This window comes from Urocampus carinirostris, chromosome 20 (genome assembly GCF_059441175.1).
Source record: "Urocampus carinirostris isolate Australia breed hairy pipefish chromosome 20, RoL_Ucar_1.0, whole genome shotgun sequence".
Taxonomy (NCBI): Eukaryota; Metazoa; Chordata; class Actinopteri; order Syngnathiformes; family Syngnathidae; genus Urocampus; species Urocampus carinirostris.
In genome coordinates this window covers 19,524,936-19,545,121 of record NC_142368.1, presented here as the reverse complement: position 1 = coordinate 19,545,121, position 20,186 = coordinate 19,524,936, and the positions used below count along the sequence as shown (strand labels likewise).

General features: G+C 41.3%; 1 protein-coding gene across 2 annotated transcripts in view; it reads right to left on the bottom strand.

Moving 5' to 3' along the window:
* Nucleotides 1-293: 293 nt before the first annotated feature.
* The window catches only part of jag2b (jagged canonical Notch ligand 2b), a 125,308-nt gene continuing 105,415 nt past the window's right edge, over nt 294-20,186 (bottom strand). For both annotated transcript variants that reach the window (XM_088324799.1, XM_088324800.1), the window contains 6 exons: nt 19,022-19,135; nt 18,817-18,932; nt 15,491-15,739; nt 15,284-15,415; nt 8,493-8,643; nt 294-3,091 (listed from right to left, as the gene is read on the bottom strand). In XM_088324799.1, coding sequence (XP_088180925.1) covers nt 2,589-3,091; nt 8,493-8,643; nt 15,284-15,415; nt 15,491-15,739; nt 18,817-18,932; nt 19,022-19,135 — 1,265 coding nt within the window. In that variant the 3' untranslated portion in view covers nt 294-2,588. The remainder of the gene's footprint in view (nt 3,092-8,492; nt 8,644-15,283; nt 15,416-15,490; nt 15,740-18,816; nt 18,933-19,021; nt 19,136-20,186) is intronic.

The window sequence follows — 20,186 nt, the reverse complement described above, 5'->3', positions numbered from 1 at the left end:
CATTAAATGTAATTTGTATTTGATCGTATAAAATCCTTTATAGTCAAATGTATAAAATCCTTCAAAGTCAATAAAGCTTTATTTAAAAGAATGACGATTTTTAACCATTAGGAGGCGCTAAATAATACACAAAGTCCCTTTAGATTACGGACTCCAAGCCTCGTTTACTTCAGCCTTGAATAATATTACAAAATATTAGACATGATCCAAGCGTGTCAATTGAAAAACTGAAAAAATTGAAAACCTTTGTACAAAACTACCTAAAGGTGGCGGGAATAACATGGAGACTCTGATTATCAACCAGCAGTTTTTCTGCTTTAAACCTTTATTTTTTGCAGTGTCCCATTAACAAAATGCATGATGGTGTTACATACGTCCGATGGGTTTTGATGCGGGCCAATTTATTTCGGGTCGGTATCCTAAAACACAGGTATCGTCTGCAAACATTGTTCCCTTCATTAAAGCCTTGGAAAACCAGTACGAAGCCAAACGGGGTTTTTTGAGTCTGCGTTTGACCTAGCGTGCCGGGGGGGGGCAGTTTTATGGTTTCCCTTTTGGTTTGTGTTGCAAAGCGAGACCGTAAAAAGCACTTGACCAAGGCGAAGAAAAAAAAAAACAAACGCCACAATACAACACGCAATGTTTTGAAAGAGTTGAACAACCAAAAAACGACAACGGATTACGCGGGGAACGCATCAAAATAAGGCACCTGGGTCAAATAAAGGGTTTTTGACGGGCTTAGAAACAGCGGTTGCACTCTAATACATCGAAGGGTGCAATTGGAAATTTTTCCCAGTGTTTTGACTGAAAGGGGCGGCGAAATAATCCAAAATCGTTCGCCTGACTTAAATCATCGAAATAGGTAACAGAACAGAGTATAAATCCGGACCTTCTCGGTTACGACTCCTTGGAGATAACACAAACTCAAGTTTCCCGGCAACGAACCGTTTTCAAACCCTTCAAAACACCTTCATAAGCGGTACCTAAACGATAAAGGTTCTGTCGTTCCCAGAACATGACATCATGAAACCTGCTGATTTTCGACAAGCATAAATAAAAGGAATGGCCTTGTAAAAAAAATAAAAAATAATATTAAACCATAATAATAATAATAATAAAAATGCCGTGACTTGTCTTAACTTATTTCAAATATACACAGCGACTCCTTTGTGTATTTACAGGTATGTACAGAACAATCTTTGTGTACAGAACAAATACCTTGAAAGTCTTTAATGGATTCGGAAACCAGGAAGTCATAATAGGCAGCGCGAAGTGGGAAGCCTGGGGCGGGCACAAGGGAAGGCACTTGCTACCGACTCAAATACTGCAAAAAAAAAAATAAAAAATAAAGAAAAAAACACACAAAACTCGAAAAAATAAAACCCCGGGATCTTTCAGTCAAGGGAATTGAGACGGGAGGGAAGAGAAAAGCTGAAGGCCACGTACAGGAATTGGGGTTTCTGTCCCCCAACGCCGTGTTTTGGTAAAGTGGGAGGGGCTTGGGAAGTCGGGCGGATGAGCCGTCGGGCGGATGAGCTGTCAGGCAGATGAGCCGTCGGGCGGATGACCCGTTGGGCAGAGTCCTTTCAAATTAAAACCGGCTCACTCATTCTTCAAAGCCGTAAAACATACTCTTCGACTCTCCAATGATTCTTTTAACAGAAATTGCAGCAGGCGTTTTGAACCTCCTGATCAGAAAAAAAATATGCCCGATTCCTTGCCTGCATTTCCGATCGGGAGAGTCCTTTAAAATCAGGAATCGGCCTCGTAATTATTCAAAGCCTTAATAAGAGTAAAACATATTCTCCCAATTTCCGATTATTCCTCTGAACAGAAATAGCAGGAGGCTCATTTAAGCTCCCGAAAAGTGTGAAATGACCAAAAATACCTCGAAATATGTCAGATTTCTCGCTTTTGATACATCAAAAGTCCAGAGGTGACAAACATGGATTCCAGCGCTCCTTTTTTCAGTTGGCACAACGTAAAGCTACGACATCCAGTGGTAAAAATATACTCACTGTCCCTTTAACTGTGGGGCTCAGACTATGAACAGTGCACGAGGTGTTCCTACGGCACCTGCCCCTTTAAGAAAAAAATCTAATTTGTTTTCCCCTTTAATATCTATGAAAAACGGTTCGCTATAGTGCAGAATGTCTACGATTAAAAATAAATATTTGGTTTATTTCAAATACGTTGGAAAATGAAATAAAAACCTAAAGCCCCGGGGCCATTTGTGGCCTTCGGGATGATAGCTTGAGGCCCCACCGCTTAATCGTTAAAGGGAAAAGTGTGTGTCATTTGACCACCAGATGTCACTGTATGGGTAGTGCAACCGAAAATGAGTGCTAACACAAGTAAGAACAAATATTACAGAAACTCAGAGTGACCGTAAAGCACAATTTTTCTTCTTCTTTTTTTGATACCCAATTTTTTTGCCTTAGATTTAAAAAAGAAAAAAAAAGTCAGGTGATGTTGACAATGATGCTCACAACGCAAATAATGTCTGAACAGCCTCCCCCCTCCCCGACAGGTAGTCAGTAAAAAAAAAAATAAACGGATCCCTCGCAGCTTTTGCTGGTGGCCCAGTCTCAAACACAACGGTCTCCGACATCCTTCTGGCTTCTGTTTTTGTAACGGTTGTCTTTGGGGCTGTAGTCTTGCGTCCGGTGCGGGGCTTTGAGGGGCGGGCCCGAACTGCTGGTGGTGCAGACCAGCCCTTGGCCGGACTGCAGGGCGGTCTTGGAGTACTTGCAGACCGGCTGATTCCCCGCCGCTCCGCACGACACCTTGACCAGTTCTCCCTCGTCTTCCGTCGTCTCCCCCTCGTCTTCGTCCTGGGTTTGATAGTTGGGCCCCATGAGGTTTTTACACTCCTGGGCGGCCTCCCTGTTGTTCAGCAACTGCTGCTGCTGCGCTGGCTGGCGCCCGGCGGCCAGCAGACTCTTGGGCTCGTATAGGTTAGCCGCGTCGTCGGGAAAGCGCCCGTTCCTTTCCCGATCTTTTCTCCGCTTGCGCGTCCACCAGACGCCGAAGAGGATGCAGAAGAGGAAGATCGAGCCGAAGATGGAAAGGAGAAGCGGCACCAGGTAGCCTGTTCGCAAAAAAGAAGGGGGGGTCACTTCAATCAGGGGTCTCGAAATTAAATTTACATTTACGAATATAGTTTGATCTCGTCTTGTAAATTGTTCCAAATCTTGACACCACACACAGACACACACATACTTTTCCTGGTGGTTCTCACCTTTGGGATTATGAATTCACTACAGCCCCTTAAATTATAATTTCCCTCTTTCTGAATGAATATGGGTAGTGCCTACTGGAGGTAAAATCGAACCTAAAAAAATCCAGCCCAACCCGACCCGCGGGCATTAGGCCTAGCCCGAGCCCGACAAATAAACATGATTTGAGGAACTGAGCCAAAATTTTGCATGTTCTATTCCTGAGGACCAGGGAGAGGAGAGAGGAGGAAGAAAGTGTGACTTTGGCCGCCGACACATGGATGTTCTCCTGCTGATTCGCACCGTCGGACAGAGAACGTAAACCGAAAACGAATGACAAGTGTGGCATATAAACACAACCACAGGGTGATGTTACGTTGGCGTGAAATAACAGCCATGAAGTGTGCCGTTGCCGAAGAGTCTGGGGAAAAGATGGCCTGCCCTAAATAAACGACAGTGAGCAAAGAGTCGTTTTTCCAAGTGCCTTATTAGACATAAGATTGGTGAAACAAGGATGGCGCTTCCACTCTAGCCCCTTCCTCAGTTCCTCGTCCGCTCCGGCCAGTTCCGTGGCCCCAACTGGCTATTTTGACACTAGCGACGCAGGCTATGCTAATCCATGGCCTGTGCAGCGAGGGTCAATGCATCTTTCCAAGCCTCGGACCCGCCGTGAAATTTGTGGGCTGTATCGAGTCTCTCTCCAGACACTGAGCTGCTCCTAAGGGGCTTAACCGCCCTCTGCAGGTTCAGAGATTTGGAGAACCACAAATAGTCTTCTAAAATTTTTCATGTGTACGTTCAAAGTTACAGTAACTTTAATTTTGAGGGTACAGTACATGCTTACGTATCATCAACACTCTCTCGGTCCAATATCTGTCAACCTCATCCAATTGTTCCCCTTTTTAATAATTGAAATCCTCCTTATTAAGTGATAATGACCTTACAAACACGATGCTGCACCTACTCACAAGCAAGACGGACTGAAATACCGCAACAATATTAACAACGATGACGTATAAAAATGTATGAAACACGGGGAAAAGGTATACATTGACAGGTATGTGATCTCAGTGATTTCTCCCTTCTATGTCGGGTTCAGTTAAACACAGCCCAGTGTGTGTAATATAGTCATCCTGTCAAAGGAAGGATGCTTGGGACGTGACAAAGAAGACAAGGAACTAGCAAGGAATCAAGGGGAAGGAATACTAATAAAGGTAAGAGGACAATAGAGAGCCACAAAAAAACAACATGGGTGCAGGATCATGACAGTGTCAATAACATTGTGGTTTAATACGTATATGCAAAATACAGGTAAGGTTTTTGTAACGTAACCCCCGCAACAAACAAGGCTTCACTGTGTACATTATAGGTGGGTATTGAACAGCCCCTGATAGCAGGTAGTTGCCTTGCATGGCTGACGCTGTTATCGGTTAGCTAGTGTGTAAAAGGGAAAAGTGTGAAGCACGTTGTAAAGTGCTTTGGGAGGTCTTTATTGCCTTGAAAAGCGCTATGGAAATGCAGATTTACATTACATTGCATTACTTGGATTAGAGGTAAGACAGTGCCTAAAGAATTCAGCCTGACCCGAGTCGCAGGTATCGTAACCCGAACCCGCCCAAACCCGACGGATTAACCGAGCCCGAAAAAAAAAAAAAAAGCAAAATAACACAAAACTTTACTTTGGAAATGCGTACTTCAGCACCGAACTCTGCGTTTGGGCTGAACGAGGCAGTCTGGGGTGGACTGCAAGGGCAGCACCAAAAGAAACGGTTGGGCGCCCAAGTACGCATTTCGGTGACATGCAGCAAACCAAAAAGGAAACTGAACAAAATGCCACGGGAAAGAAAATCAAATTCTGCAGATGGGTTGGTTGGTTGTATCCCTTAACCACTAGGGTCCACTTCCTGTGGTGTGTCATAGGCAAATACAGCCTGGTGGAGCCCATCCTTTTCCAAGACAACATATGGTAAATGGTCTGCATTCATATAGCGCTTTTCAAGTTAATGAAGACCTCCCAAAGGGCTTTACAATGTGCTTCACATTACCCATTCACACACACACTCGCACACCAATAGGGAGTCGGGCATGTAAGGCGCCTACCTGCATATTGGGGGCATTAGGGATTCAGTGTCTTGCCCAAAGACATTATTTTAGTATTTTTGTAGTATTTCTGTAGACGTATTTTTCATGTATTTCTATAGATGTACTTTTGTAGTATTTCTGTAATATTTTTGGAGTATTCTTTTAATGCTACTGTAATATCACTGGAGATGTACAGTATTTTTGTAGTATTTGTGGTGAAACATTTATGGAGTAGTATTTTTGTATTGTATAACTGTCGTGGTATTTTTGGAGTATTTCTGTAGAAATATTTTTCAAGTATTTCCATAGTTGTACTTTTGTTGTATTTACGTAGTATTTTTGGAGTATTCATTTAATATAATTGTAATATAACTGCATATGTACAGTATTTTTGTAATATTTGTGGTGAAACATTAATGGAGTAGTATTTTTGTATTGTATAACTGTCGTGGTATTTTTGGAGTATTTCTGTAGAAATATTTTTCAAGTATTTCCATAGTTGTCCTTTTGTTGTATTTCTGTAGTATTTTGGGAGTATTCCTTTAATATTATTGTAATATAACTGCATATGTAAAGTATTTTTGTAATATGTCAACTGAAATATGTCTGTAGTAGTATTTTTGTATAACAGTATTACTGTTGGTTTTTTTTTCTTCAGAATGAAAGCAAAATAAAATAGCAGGTCAGTTTCAAGTACTGAATGTAGTATTTAGTTTGTAATATTCTTGGACTATATGTCGTAGCATTTTTTTTTGTAGTCACACTTAAGGACAATGGAGAAATAGTTGGCACTAAAAACCTTTTTTTTATTAGTTGTACTTTAAATACCAATATATAGTCATTATAGTTTGACCATTTTTGTTGGTAGGTTGGTAGTTTTACCACCCCTTTTCCAGAGGGATCTGACATAATTGTCCACCATCTTGCTGCAATGGGTACCCTCCAAAAAATATAGTGAAAGGCTGGGCAAAAACATAAGAAAATAGTGCAATATTTGGCCAAAAAGCAGAAAGTGTGTAAACCTTGTAAGCTAATGGCAAGAAGCAGAAATGACATCTGACGTGAGGGAGGTGGAAGGAGGAGGAAGTTGCGCGTCTTTTACCCCAAGATAAAGGAGGAAAATTTCATTGGATTTAGTGATTTTGTGTTAAACTGATAGTTTGGTGAGCAATTTTTTTTTATCTAAACAATTGAGTAAAAGTAAGTGCATGCTGTGCAGATCCTTTTAGAAGGAAAAAAAAAAAAAAGAAAAACGGCAAGATTAGACCGACTTAACGATAGCATGCTCAGTACAAGATCAAATGGAGCTACAAGTCAAGTCACATTCATTTGTATAGCCCTTAATCACAAGATGTCTCAAAGGACTGCACAGGATTAAAATGACACCATCGCCTGATCTTAAACAATCATGCGGGCAAGGAAAATCTCAAAACCTCAGCGTGAGGAAAAAAGAAACCTTGAAAAGGGGCCTCACAAGTGGTAACCCCCCTTCCAGTGCCCTATTTAGACGTAGCCTGCACTTTCGACTCATAGGGAGCACAAACTAATGCCAGCTGCTGTTAATCACAAAGGAAGAAATGCAATGGCAACGCCAAGCCACCAGAGAATAGTGTCTGCCTCCTTTTAAGCAGACTTGATAAGAAACAAGGCAACAATTCCAAGCATTGACAAGAATTTCAACCACAATACAAGCAATTTTCAATCCTAAAAAATACTATGTCAAAATAAAGCATTTTTCAAGGTTACAAGTGCAATCCTGGAACGAATTAAGAATGAAGAGGTTCTACTGTATGTACAAAATTACGCTTTTTCCTCAGAGCACAAAGCCACTCAAGAATATCCATTCCAAGCAATACACCTGAAGTCCAAGAAATATGTAAAAATGGGAGAGTTGTCATTTGAATATTTGGACATCTGTTGCGGAGTACCACAGGGTTCTATCCTATGTCCAAAGTTATTTAATTTATGTATTAACGATATTTTTAATGTTTCAAAACTATTGAAAATAGTCATATTTGCAGACGACACTAACATTTTCTATTCAAATGGTAAGTATACTGATTTGGTAACCCGTATTAATCGTGAATTAATTAACCTAAAAGTATGGATGGATATAAATAAATTATCTTTAAATTTAAATAAAACCAAAGTAATATTCTTTGGTAATCGCAAGGCAAATCAAGATTTAGAAGTAAAAATGGATGGTGCTGCAATAGACGCTGTATCAGAAATTGAGTTTTTAGGGGTCATAATAGACAGTAAATAAAGCTGGAAAACACACATCAGACACATACAAACTAAAGTATCTAAAAGCATTTCAATAATTAATAAAGCCAAATTCATTTTAAACTACAATGCATTGTATTTATTATATTGTTTTCTAGTAATGCCGTACTTAACATACTGTGCAGAAGTCTGGGGCAATAATTCCAAAAGTTCACTACAGCCCCTTTTTATCCGCCAAAAACGTGCAATAAGAAGCATACACAGGATAGGATATCGAGATCATACTCATATTTTGTTCCCGCAGTCCAAATTATTAAAATTAGATGATTTTGTAAAATTTTTCACTGCACAACTGCTATTTAAGGTCAACAAAAACATAGTGCCAGAAAACATCCATAAATGATTCATTCGGAAAGAGGGAAATTATAATTTAAGGGGCTGTAGTGAATTCATAATTCCAAAGGTGAGAACCACCAGGAAAAGTATGTGTGTGTCTGTGTGCGGAGTCAAACTTTGGAGCAATTTACAAGACGAGATCAAACAATGTCCAACTATTCACTTGTTCAAATTTAAATACAAAAAAACATTACTAGCAGAATACAGAGATGAAAAAAATGGGGTATGAGTGATACGAGAGATTGGGAATAGTTCGTCTAGTTAACTTTGTGTTATTGTTGCTATTGTTATATTATAACTGTTATTATTAATATCATTACAATTGTTGTTATAGTATTGGTGTATTTGGTGGAGAAGACAAAGGGGTGGGGAATATAAGCATTTGGTTCTTACTACCCCTTTTCGAACATATTATGTAACATTATTTTGTTGTAGAGTTATTGTTGTTTTTGTTTTGATGTTCGAATAAAGTTTTCATTCATTCATTCATACATACATAAGACCGGTGATATTTCAGTAGTCGGACAATGCAGTTAAAAATGGTTGATATATTCTCTTGCAGGTACCTACCAGGCGATGGCGACGTGACCTGTGTTTCTACTTTGACTTCAGAAACGGCCGCCATGATGCTGCTGCTGTTCCTCCTGGACAAGCTGCTCACGATGGTGTGTGCCGTTTGCTGTATCAGGCCGTCGTCCGCCAAATCCTCCGGCTGAAATGACTGACCACATAAGAGGTGATGCAGCACTTGTGACTCCCAAAAATGGCATTCGAATTCAGGTTTTAGAGTAGAAATCCTAGCACCTGGTAACCCAGGGGCAAATATTTTAGGGTCACAGGCCCCATTTGGTTAAAAACAAATTTACGATGGATTGGATTTTTTGTATCTACTGACGGTCTCAAACCCAATACCTCGGCAATACAAGAGGAAAAAACATCACGTACACCAGGGGTTTCGTACAATTCTGAAGAGCTAGTTTTCGTTACTGTTTAGCGCAAAAAGTTATCTATTTTGATATGAATTTCTAAACTATTTGTTGTTAACAAGTTGTACTTATTAGAAGTTGATTTATTATTAGCTCTATCAACCACTAAAACCTCATACTAGTTAGAAATCAAATTTCCCAGAAAATCACAATGACCGGGTAGTTATTTTCAGAACCAGTCCGCAGGCTACTCGGGTGTTCTTAGGGGGCTGCCTGGTGCCCACGGGCCCCACGTTGGAGACCACTGATGTAGACCTTTCCAATTTTTGTCAATTGTACTTAAGAACATTTTTAAAAGAATATATAAATACATGCGGGAAGCACGGCGGCGCAGTGGTTAGTGCGTATGCGGCAAAGTTCTGAGGTCATGAGTTCGAACCTCCTGTGTGGAGTTTGCATGTTCTCCCCGTGCTTGCGTGGGGTTCCTGCGGGCACTCCAGTTTCCTCCCACATTCCAAAAACATGCATGTTAGGTTATTGGCCGCTCCAAATTGTCCCTCGGTGTGAATGAGTGAGCAAATTGTCTGTCCCTGTGTGCCCTGCGATTGGCTGGCGACCAGTTGAGGGTGTCCCCTGCCCACTGCCCGAAGATAGCTGGGGTGGGCTCCAGCGCCCTTGCGACCCTCCTGAGAATAAGCGGTGCAGATAAAGGATGGATGGATATATCCATGCAGACATTTACAGGTACATGTTATATTTCATTTTAGATTTGTTTATTAAGTGATGGACTGCAACTTTCATTCATACCAGTAGGTGGCAGCAGGTTCATATTTTTTCGATTACATTTTCGTCTGCTCATGGAGTAGTCCAGGGAAATCTAACTATTTGGTTAACATTATATAGGAAAAAATAAGAAATCAATAAAAGGAAAAACCTTGCACATCATATTACGTGTTTTAATTATAATGTATTGCCTTATTTCACAAACATAGTACAATAAATCTCCATTGGCAGATATTATTTTAACAGTTAAAAAATTGTATAATCAGTGTCTGGAAGAACGTTTGCCCAGACGCCCTCAACGTGCATCTTTGACGTCGGGCGTACAACTTACACAACGTCTCCGCCCGGGTGGCCGACAACTTTTTCAAGAAAGAAAAAAAATATATATGTATTTTGTTTTTATTGTTTTCCTTCATTTTTTTTCAAATCTATTGTTTGCTTTATTCTGATTTCTAAATCTTCGTTCGGTTTGGAAATTTCGGTTCGTTAGTCAATTTGCATACTCGGCAGCCAATCAGAAGCCTGCATCAAATAACTTTGTGCTTCCGGGACTTTCCCGAGCGTTATATGGTCGTGAATTTGCATATAGCCGCACAGAGAACACAGGAAAAAGGGATAAGTGGTGAGGAATCAGGCCAAAATCTCAGCCCCAGAAGAAAGATTCAAAAGAAGCTCACAAAATTGATGACGCTACAAAACGTGACCGTACATTAAAAGCATCGCGGAAAGAGGAGTTCACGTGGTTTGTAGCAGACGACGCAACGCAAACATTGCATGAATGAAGATGAGTAAATACAGGTACATACTGAGGGCAGATGGAAAACAGCCATGTCATATCCATGCAATGAATGTTATAAGTAGATTTATAATAAAATTAATTTTAAGAGTTGTTCTGTTATATATTCTCATACCTGCCAACTTTTGAAAGTGAAAAAGCCTAGTAACTACGTTCAGGTCCAGAACAATTTCCTTTAAAGCTCAATAATGTATTTAATATAACAAACCCATAGAAAACGCTCATAGTTTTCTTTTCAATATTTGATACAATAAAAAACAAAACATTTAAATTATTTTTAAATACATATTTATATATATATATATATATATATGTATATATATATATATATATTATATATATTTTTAAATCTTTGTGCCCAGGCATACGCCACCTCGTGTTAGCGAGTCCACCTCCTCTCTGATTCCCGGTAGCTACCGGTTAGTCCACGTTAGCGTCCGGGATGCTAGACGTGAGCCACGTTTCCGTAAATCACAGCAAACAGCACTTCCTGTGCCCTTTGTTTTTCACCAGCACAGCCAGTTCGTCTGCCTTATTTGGTATAGAGTTCACATTTCCCATGATTACGGATGGCACCGAAGACTTAAAACGCCGCTAGCCGCTTAGCCTTCACCTTAGCTCCGGCTCTGCAGCCACGATAGGGCCCCCTCATCACGCCGGCGCGAGAATTCTTCAGGGCAAGGAGTTGATTTTGGCAGCGCCAATAGACTTTTGTTTGAAATGGTACTTCGTCTCCATCTTGCGGTGGAATGTTTTTACAATTTTATTTTTTAATTTTTTTTAAAGGGGAAACCCGTAGTTTTAGTGATCCAATCGCAACACCGTATTCGGTTTAAGAAAACCGTACTCATGACGACAAAACCGTAGTACTTGGCAGGTATGTATTCTGATTATCAATCCTTAATACTTTGCAACAATATTTTTTTTGCAATTAGTCGTCTTATTGTGTTTCAAGTTGTGAAAAATGGGGCAGGCAACTTTTCAGAGTTGTCTGTCCTGGTGTCTGCTAACTTTTTGTCACGAGTTTCAGACACTGGTATAATCCCAAAAGTTTTTTTTTTTAAATCAAGTCAAAATCTTATACATCGTGTTACTTATTTTAGTAATTACCGTAATCCCTCGATTATCGCGATTAATGGGGACCAAAACCACCCGCGAAAAGTGAAAATCAGCGAAGTAACGACGCCCCTTCAAAATGCTAAAAAACAAAAAACAACAAAAAAACAAAACAAAACAAAAAATATATATATATATATATATATATATATATATATATATATATTTTATTATTATTATTTTTTAGACCCGCGAAGCTCCGAACCCGCGAACGTGGAACCGCGAAGTAGCGAGGTCCCACTGTATTAAATATAAAAAATACAGCAAAAAAACGTACTAAAGTGTCAGCTGGTAGATAATACAGTAAGACCTCGGTTATCGCGGTTAATGGGGACCAAAACCACCCGCGATAAGTGAAAATCCGCAAAGTAGCGGCGCACCTTAGAAAAAAAAAAAAAAAAAAAAAAAAAATTATTATTATTATTATTATTATTATTTTTTGGACCCGGTTAATGGGGAACAAAACTACCCGCAAAAAGTGAAAATCTGCAAAGTAGCGACGACCCTTCAAAAAAAAAAAAAAAAAAAAAAAAAAAAAAAAAAATTTAGACCCGGTTAATGGGGACCAAAACCACCCGCTAAAAGTGAAAATCTGCGAAGTAGTGACGCCCCTTCAAAAAAAAAAAAAATCTCATCTCATTATCTGCACCGCTTCACGACAGGGTTTTTATTTGCGCCGCACCGTGGGTGCCGTTCGGTCGCTAACCCGCGGCGCGGGTACTTTCAGGCGCGATACGCACGACACCGCGACGAGCCGAGTGGGTCGGGCGCTTGACAAGCTGTGCTCGGGTCGTCGGCCGAGGGGGATTCCCCAATTACAGGGGTCACGCGCACCGTGTGACGCCGCGTCCGCCGAACTCGCTCCGTCGCGCGACCCGGGAGTGACCCCGGCCGCATTTTGTAGAATGCGATCGCGCTTTATTGTTTAAATAAATGCGTTATATAGACTACGATGCTTATTTGTTTTAATTAACTCGCTTTATTGTTTCAATATGCGTTTTATATAGAATACGATCGCTTTTGTTGGAAGCGCAGCAGATGCGCGTTCACGCGGGGGGGGGGAGGATTTTGCACAGGAGTCGGATTTGGGCACAACACCGGCCGCCTTATCCCGCGTCCGCTGACGTTCCACAGAAAAAACCCGCAAAAAGTTAAAATCTGCGAAGTAGCGACGCCCCTTCAAAAAAAAACAAAATTCTTTTTTTTACCATTACAGACCGCGAAGCTCTGAAGCCGCGAACGTCGAACCGTGAAGTAGCGAGGTCCCACTGTATCTGCTCTTTTTGAGTAGTCTTATAAAACATTTCTGTCAAAAAATGAGATATAAATATAGCAACACTTGAAAAACAGGTTAAAAATACAGTAAAATCCCAAATTATTATCTCATATGAATAACCTGTAATATTTCCGGAGCCACAGTGACCAAATGATAAGAAGAAATTATGTAACACAATTATTTAAGCCAATATATATTATACTGGACTGTCTCAGAAAATTAGAATATTGTGATAAAGTTCTTTATTTTCTGTAATGCAATTAAAAAAACAGAAATGTCATACATTCTGGATTCATTACACATCAACTGAACTATTTCAAGCCTTTTATTATTTGAATATTGCTGATTTTGGCTTACAGCTGAAAAAAAACTCAAAAATCCTATCTCAAAATATTAGAATACTTCCTCAGACCAAGTAAAAAAAATAATTTTATAACTGCAAAACTAAATCAAACATTTGAAAATGTCCATTGATGCACTCAGTACTTGGTTGGGAATCCTTTTGCACGGATTACTGCATCAATCCGGCGTGGCATGGAGGCAATCAGCCTGTGGCTTTGCTGAGGTGTTATTGATGCCCAGGATGCTTCGATAGCGGCCTTCAGCTCATTTGCATTTGTAGGTCTGGTGTCTTTCATCTTCTTCATAACTATACCCCACAAATTCTCGATGGGGTTCAGGTCAGGGGAATTAGCAGGCCAATCAAGGACAGTGATGCCATGGTCAGTGCACCAGTTACTGTGGGCAGGTGCCAGATCATGCTGGAAAATGAAATCCTCATCTCCATAGAGCTTTTCAGCAGATGGAAGCATGTAGTGCTCTAAAATCTCTTGGTACACAGTTGCATTTACTCTGGACTTGATGAAACACAGTGGACCAACACCAGCAGCTGACATGGCTCCCCAAACCATTGCTGACTGTGGGAACTTCACACTGGATTTCAAGCAACTTGGATTTTGCTCCTCTCCAGCCTTTCTCCAGACTCTGGCGCCTTGACTTCCAAATGAAATGCAAAACTTGCTTTCGTCTGAAAAGAGGACTTTGGACCACTCTGCAACTGTCCAGTGCTTCTTCTCCATAGCCCAAGTCAGACGCTTCTTCCGTTGTCTTGAGTTCAGAAGTGGCTTGACCATGGGAATACGGCTATTGTAGCCCATTTCCCGGACACGTCTGTGAACTGTGGCTTTTGATACCTGGACTCCAGCTTCAGCCCACTGTCTTTGAAGCTCCCTCAAATTCGGCTCTTCTTCACAATTTTGTTAAGGCTGCGGTCATCTCTCTTGGTTGTGCAGCGTTTCCGGCCACATTTTTCCCTTCCGACAGACTTTTTGTGGATATGCTTTGAAACTGCACTCTGTGAACAGCCTGCTTTTTGAGAAATTTCTTTTTGTGTCTTACCCTCCTTATGGAGGGTATCAATGATGGTCCTCTGGACAGCAGTCAGATCAGCAGTGATTTAGTTTACTGAACCAAGCTGAGTGTTTTTAAGGCTCAGGAAACCCTCGCAAGGTGTTTCGAGTTAATTAGATGATTCAGGTGATTAGTTGAATAGCCTACTTGTATACTTTTTCATGATATTCTAATATTTTGAGATAGGATTTTTGAGTTTTCTTAAGCTCTAAGCCAAATTCAGCAATATTAAAATAATAAAAGGCTTGAAATAGTTCAGTTGATGTGTAATGAATCCAGAATGTATGACATTTTTGTTTTTTTAATTGCATTACAGAAAATAAAGAACTTTATCACAATATTCTAATTTTCTGAGACAGTCCAGTATACATACAACCATCCATTATCTGCACCGCTTATCATCAGTAGGGGGTGCTGGAGCCCATCCCAGCTATCTTCGGGCAGTGGGGAGGGGACACCCTGAAATGGTTGCCAGACAGTCGCAGGGCACAAAGAGACAGACAACTCACTTGCTCATTCCCACCTAGGGACACCTAGGAAACCGGAGTGCCCGGAGGAAACCCACGCAAGCACAGGGAGAACATGCAAACTCTACACAGGAGGTTCGATCTCATGACCTCAGAACTGTGCCTTATACGTGCTAACCACTGCGCCGCCGTGCTGCTCAATTTGACTAATATGAACAGTTAAAATAATTGCAGCTAACAGCCAATCATGTTTCTGTTCTTTGACCCCGCACCCTTTAGGTTGGATGTGCTTACGTAACCTCGAAGATGTCATAAAAAGAAAAGAGCTCACAGCCTTAAGAACAGGTTGGACTTTCTTTTCTGAAGGCTTCTCTTCCTGTTCTCCTTGCAAGTCCAAAATCAATGTCATCTCTGCTTATTTTGAGTGACTACTAAGATTAAGACACTTTGCCTCGAAGAATGTTGAGAGACACTGGTATATATCAGTTTCGATCGGCGGGCCAGATTAAAAAACCTGACGGGCCGCCTGCTCCCCGTGGTCCATATCTTACCCACCCCCCTGTAGTAACAGTTTTTTGTTGACTTACGACGGCCACTTCGACAGAGTCCGGACTGGATCGGGAAAGGTCGCACAGTAGCAACAGCTTGTGGTCTTTGGCTAAAATCCGCACGTCAGGAAGATACCTTAGCTCAAAGCAGATGTTCTCCACTGTTGTTCCCTGTGTGCAAAAATGACATCGCCGCAATCAGTAAAAAGCAGGCCGGTAAAGTCCAAGATCCCTCCAGGGACTCACCAGTGGGACTTTATCTTTGTTGAAGGTCAAAGTGATGCGGCCGCAGTTGTTGTCTAGGTGCGCGCTGTTGGGCTCACACTTGGTGTTGGTTTGGGCGAGCGCTAGGGAGCAAACCCCCCACTGATGGCAAGGGGCTGAAAAGCAAGTGAGGTATCTCTGGGGTTGGCATTCACGGCCGATTGGGCAGGACGAGGCACTCTGGTCCCGGTCTGAGACTTGGAGGCGGCAGGGTCGGCGGCCGCATTGAACCTGGTTGTCAAGGAGGGGGAAAGGCACTTTGGTCAAGCTAAGCTTTGGTTAACCGTGGCTCCATCGTATGGGATTATCCTAGAAAGGTATACACTACCGTTCTAAAGTCTGGGGTCTTATTTATTTTTGATGGAAAAGCAGCGTTTTTTCAATGAAAAATAACATCAAACTAATCAAAAATACACCCCATACATTGTTAACGTGATAAATGACTATTTTAGCTTCAACTGTCTGCTTTTTATAACCACATCTACACAGGTCAGTCCAGCAACTCCAGTTTTGGCTAATTGTCTTAGGCTGACTATTAGAAAAAACTTGTGAAATGAGCCTATAGCAGCTGGAAACAGTTTAGCTGGTTAATAAGCTATACAACTGATCTTCCTTTGAGCTAATAGAGTATCTGGACAATCACATTTGTGGGTGTGATTCAACTTTCAGAATGGCCAGAAAAAGAATGAACATGTGAAACTTGTCAGGCTCTTCTTGTTCTAAGAAATGAAGGCTACTTCTTGCGAGATATTGACAAGAAACTGAATATCTTCCCCAATTGTGTGTACTCCTCCCTTCAGAGGATAGGAAAATGGGCTCTGACCAGAGAAAAAAGAGAAGTGGGCGGTGCTGCTGTACAACCGAACAAGAGGACAGGTACATTAGAGTCTATGGTTTGAAAAATAGATGCCTAACAGGTCCTCAACTAGTAGCTTGGTTTTATTATACACGCAAAATGCCAGTGTCAACTTCTTCTGTGGCTGCAGAGCCGGAGCTAAGGTGAAGGCTAAGCAGCTAGCGGCAATATAAGCCTTCGGTACCGTCCGTAATCATGGTAAATGTGAACTCTACCAAATAAGACAGACGAACTGGCTGTGCTGGTGAAAAACATCAAAGCGTACAGGGAGTGCAGTTTGCTGTGTTTTACGGAAACTTGGCTCACGTCTAGCATCCTGGACGATAACGTGGAGCTACCCGGCTTCAGCGCTGTTAGGGCAGACAGAGACACAAAAGCCAGCGGGACGCGGAGAGGAAGCGGACTCGCCATCTACGTGAACACGAGGTGGTGTAACCCTGGGCATGTAAACACAAACAATTCCATCTGCTGCAGGGACGTCGAACTTTTGGCCTAGCCTAGCGTCATCCACTCCGCTGTTGCTAAACTACAAACACAGCACCCTGAGGTCATCCTGTTAATCTCTGGGGACTTCAATCACGTGACTCTGGATACAACACCGCCTGTTTTCTTTATTATTTTATTTCTCAACACAAGGATACTGCTGAAAGTGTGGATTTCCCTACGGAGATGAATAAAGTATCCATCCATCCATCTATCTATCTATCTACAGTAAAGAGGCGACTCGGGGATGCTGGTTTACGAGGCAGAATGGTCAAGAAAAAAAACACATCTGAGAATGGCCAGAAAAAGGAAGATACTAGTATAGGCAAAAGAACACAGATATTGGTTTTCTCATTTGATAACATAAAATTGTCTGGGTAACCCCAAACTTTTGAACGGTTGTGTTAGTTGTCGGTTCCTTAAATAGTCAACCTTATTTTCAACAAGCCCACGTGTTTACTATTGAAAAACAAGCTGGTTTTCAGGACAGAAGAGTACAAGAAGGAAAGAGAATTTTCACCGCCGAATCTCCTGAGCAATACTCAGTCTTTCAAGACGTTAAGCAAAGAACAATAAGATAATTATGAATGTAGAAGACGACCAATCTAGCTATAGCCATTGTTAACTTTAGGCGCACCAAAGACTATGCTGGTCTTCACCCGCAAATTGCTGACACTGCAGAACAGCTAGCAGGGTGCAAACTACATTGGAAAGACCAAGGTGGAGATTCCGGAAAGAGCAGAGGAGAAAGATGGCTATGTGCTTACGAGTGGTGTAATAAGAGCAATATCATTGAAATACTAGAACTATTACATTGGGCAAGCAGTGTAAGATAATGTAGAAAGTTCTATCTCCCGCGGGACCTAACTGTGGTCATGGTGATTGCTTGTGAATTCAATCAGGCGTGCCCAGAGACTGTACTCCCTAGATTCATTCAATAAGTGGTCTGTGCAACCACAGAGGTTGAACATTAGACAGGTTTTAGAGCCACATAAACATTTGTACAGAGCTACTACCCTGTTTCCCCTGGCTTGATCCAACCATTTCTGTCTTCCTCTTACCCCTAGATACACCCCCTTCCAGAGGAACTACAACAGATAAAACAGAGGCAACAAACAGGTGACTGCTGGAGCTGATGCAATCTGAGAACTCCCAGAAAAGCGACTGGTCCAGATTGAGCACCATGAAGGGTACTTAGGGACTCTTGCTGACCATCTGGCTGGAGTTTTCAACCGCCCTCTTCAACCAGTCCCTGTCACAGGCTACCATTCCATCCTACCTTGAAATCTCCACCATCATCCCTATCCCTAAGAAGTCAGCCTTAATGATTACAGGCCTGTTGCACTGACACCTTGAGTCCTTTGAGAGGTTGATGGCCCCGCACACCAAAGACTCCCTACCCCCATACACTGGACCCTCATCAGTTTTGCTGCAGGGCAAACGGCTCCATTGATGACACCATGAACACAATGCACTTCAAACTGCACTGAGCCACCTGGAGAACCTGGCATGTAGGTCAGTATGCTGCCACTAGGTTTTCTTTCAAACAGCCCACAGTCTTTGAAACCGGGCTACCACATCTCCCACGCTTTAATATTTGTATTCTATATACAATGTTTCTGCTATTGCACGTACAATTTAAACAATTCTACAATTTAGGCCAGTCTTCTCAATCTTCTAAGTCTCTATTACATGTTCATCCAAGAGTACGCTGTAATCAATGAGCATTAAAAGAAGAAAGCATTATTTTTCAGCTAAAGACAAAACACTATATTTTGGCAATGGAGACCATGCTATTTTTTAGCATACAGAAAATCCTTTTTAAATTTCAGCCCAACATTTTGATTTTAGGGCACCCCTAATTATCACATAAAATTTGGAACAGGGGCCTGCAATCTCATCATTGAATTGAAGCAACTGACATCGGGACTGAGATACCAAATATTCCGTAAATAGTGCCGGGAGTTACCTTCGTGCAGTCCACCATTCCATTACTACACTCGCAGTTGTTGCATTCTTCTTCCCATCGGCTTCCGTGAGGAAACTGAAGGCCAGCGTAGCTGCACGATTTCCCAAGTCCTATAACTTTACACACACACAGAGGAAATAGGCACTTAGTTCATTGCGCAAATTAGCATCCAGGCAAATGCTGCACGTCTCAAACGACTGTTTACATTCTTGACAATGGACTCCCGTTCTCCCGAGAGGACAGATGCAGCGGAATCCGTTGATCTCGTCCACACAAGTGGCACCGTAGGCGCAGGGCGAAGACTGGCATTCATTGATGTCTGAAAAAAGGGCATTCGAAGGTTTCTTCATTTTCCTCATGTTGAGGTTTTTGAGTTTTTCCTTGCCCTCATGAAGGTTTTAGATCAGGGGATGGTGTCATAATTGTCTGTGGTCTGCAATAGTCTGTGTAGCCCTTTGAGACACCTTGTGTTTAAGGTGGTCACATATAAACAGGAGTTGACTGAGGTTTTGAGTTGTTCCTTGCCCTCGTGTAGGTCTTACATCAAGGGATGGTGTCATAATAGTCTCTAGTTTGCAATAGTCTGTGCAGCCCGTTGAGACGCTGTAATTAAGGGCTATACAAATAAAAATGACTTGACTTGACTAAATGAGCACAGCAAATCGACTTTTTGAACACATGCTCAAAATTTACAGAGTAAAATATAATGACCCAAGTTAATGTGATCATTCAGAGTAAAAGCTCTGCGATATAGCAGGAAAACTGACATACTATTAGAAAAATGTCAGGCGCTATCCAAGTAAAGCTATGAATGTAAAGATATGTGTAAAATTGCTTACATTGGTAATAGCATGATTCGATCCAATTGTGGGGAAATTTGGAGGCTAAGGTTGTGGTTGATATCGAAAGTACCCGTGGTATTTCACGTGTATATACAAATAAGAGATGTATTTTGTTATTCCTATTATCAAATATAGTGAAAAAAACTACATTATCAGTATTAGTCATGAGAAATGGGATGTTATTTGTTAGTGGTAGGAAAAGAATTAGAATACATCATGATTGCATGTGACAATGTTCTATTTCAGCTTTTGTCACAATAAATGATACAACGAGTCGAGAAATGACAGTGATTCAGGTTTCTTAAATGGACAGTGTGTATTATTGGACCACTAGATGTCGCTGTAGGGTGTAGAGCAACCCTAAATAAAAGGAAGAATACAAACTACAGAGAATAAAGGTGGACGAAACACACCATTCTACACCATTTAATTTTGAAAATGTATGTTTCTGCATGTATTTTTGCTTATTTTTTAAATAAATCGTGTTTTTTGGACCAATGATTTTTACCAGGTTGGAGGCGCTATATA